Here is a 7,073-nt window from a genome sequence, read left to right as displayed (position 1 = left end):
AATATTTCCACCCCATGTTTCCATGCCAAAACAATAAATAGATAAATAAATAAATAAATAAATAGTGCTTCTTAAAACACATGGAAAATGAGTGGAAATAGATTTTTTATTACTAGAAAGGGTTTTCATATTTTTAGAAACAAAAAAATAAAAAACAGCCCCTAACAGGAAACATTTTGCCAAATTTCTTGGAAAGTAGTTGCAAGGAATTGACAAATTGCATGTTTTGGGTTACTTTTATGGAAAACCCCAAAGTTTGGGGGGTTTTATGAGATAAAAAAAGAGGGGGTTATGTGCAAACTACAATTACAGGGAGTCTTGTGAAAATTACATTTATTTATTTTCCTTTTTATGGACATAAAAAATTACGTTTGATTTGCTGTAAAAATAACGAGTCAATAGAGAAATACAAATAAATACAAGTAATGCGCCAACAAACCAACAAACTAATTGTATACGAGCAATGTGAAAATTTTAACCATTATGTGTAAATTGCACTTAACTTGGACAGGGGAGTCTTATAGCAAAACATCTTAAAGTTGAAGGGGGTGTTCTAAAAACCTCTAAACTCAAGAGGGCTTTCTTATATTAAGTGATAATCAATAAAAATTAAGCAGGGCTCATTGAAAATTAAATTATGGGGCAAGACAGCCAGCGAAAGTAAAAAAGAAAAGAAAAAATAAATAAATAAAAAAACACAAGGAGCATTTTATTCAAGGAAACAATTTCAACAAAATTACACAACAATACCTCCACAATGAACAAAGCAACAACAAGCTCGCATCCACGTTGACCCCAAAACGAAAGGTAAAAGACAACAACACCCACTCATTAATCAAAGGTTGAAAACACAACTCTCAAACCCCAAATCAATGATTAACCCTCCTGCAAATCTTCCTAATCTCCCCCCTCTTCCCAGTAAGCGGAGTAATATTCCCCATCTTCACCATAGACTTGGCAAAGTGATCGAAAAACAGCTCGTTGCTCTCCGCGTACTTCTTGACGAGCTCCATCGTCGCAGGGCTCTGAGTGAACAGGATCTCGTCGGAGCTCAAGAGGCCCTTCTTGTCGATGAGATTCTTGAAGTAGAAGTTGTCGAACTTGAAGGGGCTGACACAGTCGAGGACGAAGAGGTTCTGATCGCCGCCGGACTTTGGGCAGCGTTGCTTCAGCTCGGCCGCGTAGGATGGGTCGAGCGTGGGGTCGGGCAAACCGTTGCCTGTCTGGTTGTAGAGCCTCTGCCTGAAGCTCGTGCATCGTGAGTCGCCGATGGTGTGGGCTCCTGCAATATTGGTGCGCTCAGTCGTTTGTGTAGTCTTTGAACATTAAATGATGAGTGGCTTATCAAATCTCACAGTCGAGACGCGCTAATTAATGGTTAGTAATTTGTGTACGAATAAAGTTGCGCATTGGAAATAAGTAAATAGAAGGTTGAGGTCAGTATCTAAAGGGTTAAGCTTTGCACTGTGTTCAAGGAAATGGAGGGGAACTTGATTCATCCTGTTTCGAAGTTCTGACCAAGGAAAGAAAAGGGAAAAAATAGTTTCATAATCAAATCTGAACATCTATAATGATATAATGATAGAGAGTTAAATTTGGTTCCATGATTGTGATGAAGGGCGCAGTTGAGTGCTATTTTTCATTCCCTTATTCTTGGCTACCCCTCATCCAAACACACTATTGGCGTACCGCATGGTATCAGTTCAGGTTGGGATCAAGAGGGAGCGAAGTCTTGCGGTGTTGAAAAAATGATTGGCGTAATTAGTCCACAGACAGCCCATTTCCATGGGGAAGAATCCTATAAATGATAATAGCTGTATTTTGTGTCATGATTGTCATTTAAATTATCAAGTCCCAAGTTATCATTAGGGTTTGATTAGCCCACACGTGGCGAAAGAATCATCATATGGGTGGCAGTAACAATATGCTTTGACTGAGAGTTATCAATTAGACTAAATCAGACTGAACGGTATTTGCTACGAGTTTTCTTTTACTTTAAATAGGAATTGATGATTCACCTGAGAGAGCGACGAGATCGACAATATCGAGTCCTTTGAGCTTGAACTTGGTGATAATTGTGGGGAGCGTGTTGTTAGGGGCTGGAATGTTTTGGTTGGATCCGCTCAAACTTGCACCCAAGGAGTCCCTCCTCCCCAACGGAACCTCCCAGTTCGGACCCCCAGTCTGTAGCACATTATACAAAGCATCAGTAAAATGTGGAAAACATCGAACGACAAAAAGGGTAGTTTGGTCTTTGTGTTCAGAAGATGACATGTGAAGCAAAATGGTCAATAAAATTATATATAGAAACATCAATAATGAGGCAGTTGAATGATTAACCCATCCGGATCCTCCAACACACACATAAACAGTGCTCGGGCACTGTGTAACTGAATGACATATATAATATTAATTCTTAATTTTAGTTTCAGAGCCGGTACAAATTATTGCCTTAGAATACTTATAGACCGATCGATCGATGATAGGCAAGAAAACTAATATTTAATTTTACACATTTACAGAGATTTGGTGCAGTTTATCGGAGTAATATATTACCAGAACAGTGGAGTCTCTCGCTGCAATTGCCAGAATATCAGCGCAGGATACTGTCTCAGGGCATTCCTCCTCTATTGCTGCTTTGATCTCATCGATCACCTCGAACCCTCTGGCTGAGTTCCGGTTAGGGTTTGATCCCTTCTCGCTTATGATTGTGCCTGAACTGTCCAGCAGCACAGAGCCATCACACCCCTACACATTGGATATAATGTTAGAGGACACAAATTGCAACTGCAGTTATTGTTGTAATAATGAATGAATGCAATCGATCAAATTAAAATAGAGCATATAATAAGCTTGGTGGTATTTACCTTCACAAAACAGTCATGAAAGTGTAGCCTGAGCAAAGAAGCAGCCATCCTTCTATCCTCATAAAATGCTTTCTCAACAACGCTCTTCACAATCTCCTGTGCTTTTGGGCAAGAGTGATCATAAAACTGAGGGTAGAGGAAGCCGCTGGAACTAGGCCCACCATAGCTAGCAAAGCATAGAGGAACAAGAGCAAGAGAAGTGAAAACTAGAAGCAAGTTCATAGAAAGAGCCATTTTAGCTGGCTAGCTCTCTTCGTGTGATTGTGTGATATAAGGAAGAGGAGATTTGGGTATTTATAGACTTAACATCGTGTTGAGGGTGAAATATATATGAAGTAAAAATAATGGAATAGTTGGTAATCACTTTTGGCTTCAAGTCTACCACTCCACAATTGAGAATGCATTCCGGAAGAGGCAGTAGTCACCTACAACACTTTTTTGATGGGAGAAAAAAATAATAGAAAGCAAAAAAGGTTTTGCCCAAGGATGAAGGGAACAAAACTTTTGAATTCCTACTGTACTTTAATTAAAGGATAGGCCTGTAAGTTTGCACTCTGTGAAATTTGAAAGTATGTTTTAAAATAAAGGAGCTAGAGATCAAGATTCAAACTATGTTAGTATGAGAAGATGATTAGATTTATATCTAAGCATCTACTTAGTCAAATCGCTTAGCTTAGAAGAGTGTACCTACTCCCCCCTCCCCTTTTGAGAAAGAAACTATATATACTTATCAATCATGCTCATGATGTATACAAGAATAGAACTTGGGCGACAAAGTAAAGAAAAAAGGACATTTTTGTTGTGCGCGGCGGAAGCTTTCTAGGACAACACGAACAATAACTAGAACTAAACCACAAACAATATGCAAAACACAATCACAGCAAGAACACACAATTTACGTGGTTTGGCAAGTTGCCTACGTCCACGGGGCAAGGGGGGGGGGAGTTCTTCCACTAGAAATCAAGAGAATACAAATAGGGTTACAAATCTCTCAGACCAAACCCTAAAACAAAGCTCTAGATCTCTCAAAGCTCTCTCCCAATTGGATGCAATGATTCTCTCTCTTTGGCTGCTCAAATTCGTCCAACATCTACCCTAAACAAACAGGTTTAGTTATATATAGAACTTACAAAACGAACCGGGTCGAAAACCTGAAAAACTGATATCCGCTTCGTCGGTCGACCGGCCCGGTCGACCGCGATCAATTCCGGTCGACCGGCCCGGTCGACCGATCACCATCCAGCAGAAGCCCCAAAAATCCAGAGAGCCGTCGGTCGTCCGTACCGGTCGACCGACCTCCTTCCAGACGCACAGGAACCCTTGTGCACGAATGCGGTCGACCGGACCGGTCGACCGCCGCCTGTTTTTCCTGATTCTGCTGCTGATGCTGAAATTCCTTCAATTCTCCACCTCGGCGAATGTTTCCACCAAAAACTGAGCCGACACCAAATCATCCAATAGTTCCTCAACAAGTCCAGGAACAATACTCGAGCTGAAACACGATCTCCCCCCATCTTGATCAACTGATCAAACCGGCTGCATCTAAAGACTGCCTACGTATCCTCTTGCCCAAGGAATCAAGCCGAACGTAGTTCATAATAATGGCCTCCAAAGGCCTCAGCACTGAAGGATGTTCAAAAGCTTCAAACAATGACCAAATTTCACTCCTGAAACAACTTTGGTCAACATATCTGCAGGGTTGTCATTTGTGTGGACCTTCTCCAATATGACATCTCCATCATCCAAGACGTCCCGTACAAAGTGGAATCTGACGTCGATGTGCTTCGTGCGCGCATGATAAACCTGGTTCTTCGCCAAATAGATAGCCGACATACTATCACAATATATCCGAATAGTCTCCTGAGCAATCCCCAAGTCCTCCAATAATCCACGCAACCATAAAGCCTCCTTAATAGCTTCAGTAACTGCCATATACTCTGCCTCTGTAGTAGAGAGAGCCACTGTGGACTGAAGCGTGCAACGCCAACATACAGGTGCACCTGCCAATGTAAAAGCATAACCTGAAACAATAAAGCCTCCTTAATAGCTTCAGTACCTGCCATATACTCTGCCTCTGTAGTAGAGAGAGCCACTGTGGACTGAAGCGTGCAACGCCAACATACAGGTGCACCTGCCAATGTAAAAGCATAACCTGACGTAGACCGGCGTTTGTCAAGATCTCCAGCATAATCTGAATCCACATAACCAATACAAGCCTGCCCGTCCTTCTCATCCTTCTGAAACACTAAACCAACATCCACGGTGCCTCGAACATACCGTAGAATCCACTTCACGGCCTCCCAGTGACCCTTCCCGGGGTCATGCATGTATCTCGATACCATGCTCACGGCCTGTGACAAATCTGGCCTCGTACACACCATCGCATACATCAAGCTACCTACTGCACTAGCATATGGGACCTTCGACATATAATCTCTGTCCTCAACTGAAACAGGTGACATCAACGCTGAAAGCTTGAAGTGGGGAGCCAATGGTGTGCTAACTGCTTTTGCATTGCCATCAAAGCTGAATTTCTTCAACATCTTCTGCAAGTAGCTCTTCTGTGTAAGCTTCAATTTCCCCTTCACCCTGTCTCGCTCGATCTCCATACCCAATATCTTCTTTGCCTCTCCAAGATCCTTCATCTCAAACTCGGATGATAACTCCTCTTTCAGCTTTCGAATAGCCGAAGAATTCCTGGAAGCAATAAGCATATCATCAACATATAAAAGCAAATATATGAGCTCACCATCCTGTAGCTTGTGCATATAAACACATGGGTCATATGGGCTCCTTGTGTACCCTCGGCCAATCATAAAGCCGTCGAATCTCTTATACCACTGTCTTGGTGACTGCTTCAAACCATAAAGAGACTTCTTCAGCTTACAAACCAAATTTTCCTTTCCTGCAGCTTTGAAACCCTGTGGTTGTGTCATGTAGATCTCCTCATCTAAATCACCGTGTAGAAAGGCTGTCTTCACATCCATCTGGACCAAATCCAAATCCAACTGTGCCACCAACGCCAATAAAATCCGAATCGACGAATGCTTCACAACGGGTGAAAATACCTCGTTGTAATCAATGCCCTCAAGCTGTGCATATCCCTTGGCAACTAATCTGGCTTTGAACCGAATGTCCCCAATAGAAGATCCCTCCTTCTTCGCATATACCCACTTGCAACCAATAGCTTTCTTACCCTTAGGTAGATGTGCAAGTGTCCAAGTGTCGTTCTTCTGAAGAGACCGCATCTCCTCCTCCATAGCTTCCCTCCACCTGATCGAATCGGGGCTAGACTCTGCCTCCCTGAATGTGGCTGGAACCATATCATCAACGACCTCCACTGATAATGCATATGCGACCATGACATCATTATACCTAGCTGGCCGACGAATCTCTCTCCTCGGTCTATCTGCTGCAATGGTCCTCTGAACATGACCCTGTTCCTGAGTCCCATGATCTACTGTATCCTGTATCTGCCCATCTGTCATCTCATCTCCTCCCAGTGTCACCTCTGTAGGAGCCTCAATGGATACAGTGTTCTCTGGAGTGGGTGGAGTCACATCATCCTCCACCTGCTGCGATATCTCTCCTGTCTGGTCTCCCTCCACCTGCTGAGGGGTTCGAGGCCTCATCATGTACGCCTCGTCAAATGTGACATCTCTGCTAATAACTATCTTCTTGTCCTGTGGATCCCATAACTTGAAGCCTTTGACTCCATCTCTAAATCCCACAAAGACTGCTTTCCTCGCTCTCGGATTTAATTTACCATCACTGACATGATAATAAGCTGGACACCCGAATATCCGAAGCGACTCATAGTCACTAGCCTCCGAACCAAACCAACGCTCCAAAGGAGTCTTCCCGTCTATCGCAGTGCACGGCAACCTGTTCACAAGATGGCTCGCATAAACCAACGCCTCGGCCCAAAAAGATCTAGGCAATCCACTCTGCGTCATCATACACCGCACCTTCTCCAGCAAGGTACGGTTCAATCTCTCAGCCACCCCGTTCTGTTGCGGTGTCTCTCGAACTGTGAAGTGTCTTCTAATGCCGTGATCCCGGCAAAACTGCAGAAACGGATCACTCTTGTACTCTCCACCGTTATCTGAACGTAGAGTCTTCACCTTTCTACCTGTCTGCAGCTCCACTTTCTTTTTCCACTCCACAAAAATATCCAGGACCTGATGTTTATGCTTCATCGGGTAT

General features: G+C 43.2%; 1 protein-coding gene across 1 annotated transcript; it reads right to left on the bottom strand.

The window, feature by feature from the left end:
- LOC109840690 (peroxidase 72-like) lies at positions 685 to 3,241 on the bottom strand. Its single transcript, XM_020409421.1, has 4 exons — positions 2,868 to 3,241; positions 2,557 to 2,748; positions 2,019 to 2,184; positions 685 to 1,282 (listed from the first exon to the last, which is right to left on the bottom strand). Exons 1-4 carry the CDS (start codon positions 3,099 to 3,101, stop codon positions 870 to 872), a joined length of 1,005 nt encoding a protein of 334 aa, XP_020265010.1. The 5' UTR covers positions 3,102 to 3,241; the 3' UTR covers positions 685 to 869.

The sequence above is a fragment of the Asparagus officinalis genome, chromosome 5, assembly GCF_001876935.1.
Source record: "Asparagus officinalis chromosome 5, Aspof.V1, whole genome shotgun sequence".
Lineage (NCBI taxonomy): Eukaryota > Viridiplantae > Streptophyta > Magnoliopsida > Asparagales > Asparagaceae > Asparagus > Asparagus officinalis.
Note: the sequence above shows the minus strand (reverse complement) of the source record. Positions and strands in the feature narration are given on the sequence as shown.

Excerpts from the sequence above, each read along its gene's own strand:
- LOC109840690 (XM_020409421.1), bottom strand. The coding sequence starts at position 3,101 with ATGGCTCTTTCTATGAACTTGCTTCTAGTTTTCACTTCTCTTGCTCTT. Across the intron at positions 2,749-2,867 it reads TTCATGACTGTTTTGTGAAG|GGGTGTGATGGCTCTGTGCT; the intron begins GTAAATACCACC and ends TCCAATGTGTAG. Across the intron at positions 2,185-2,556 it reads CGAGAGACTCCACTGTTCTG|ACTGGGGGTCCGAACTGGGA; the intron begins GTAATATATTAC and ends AATGTGCTACAG.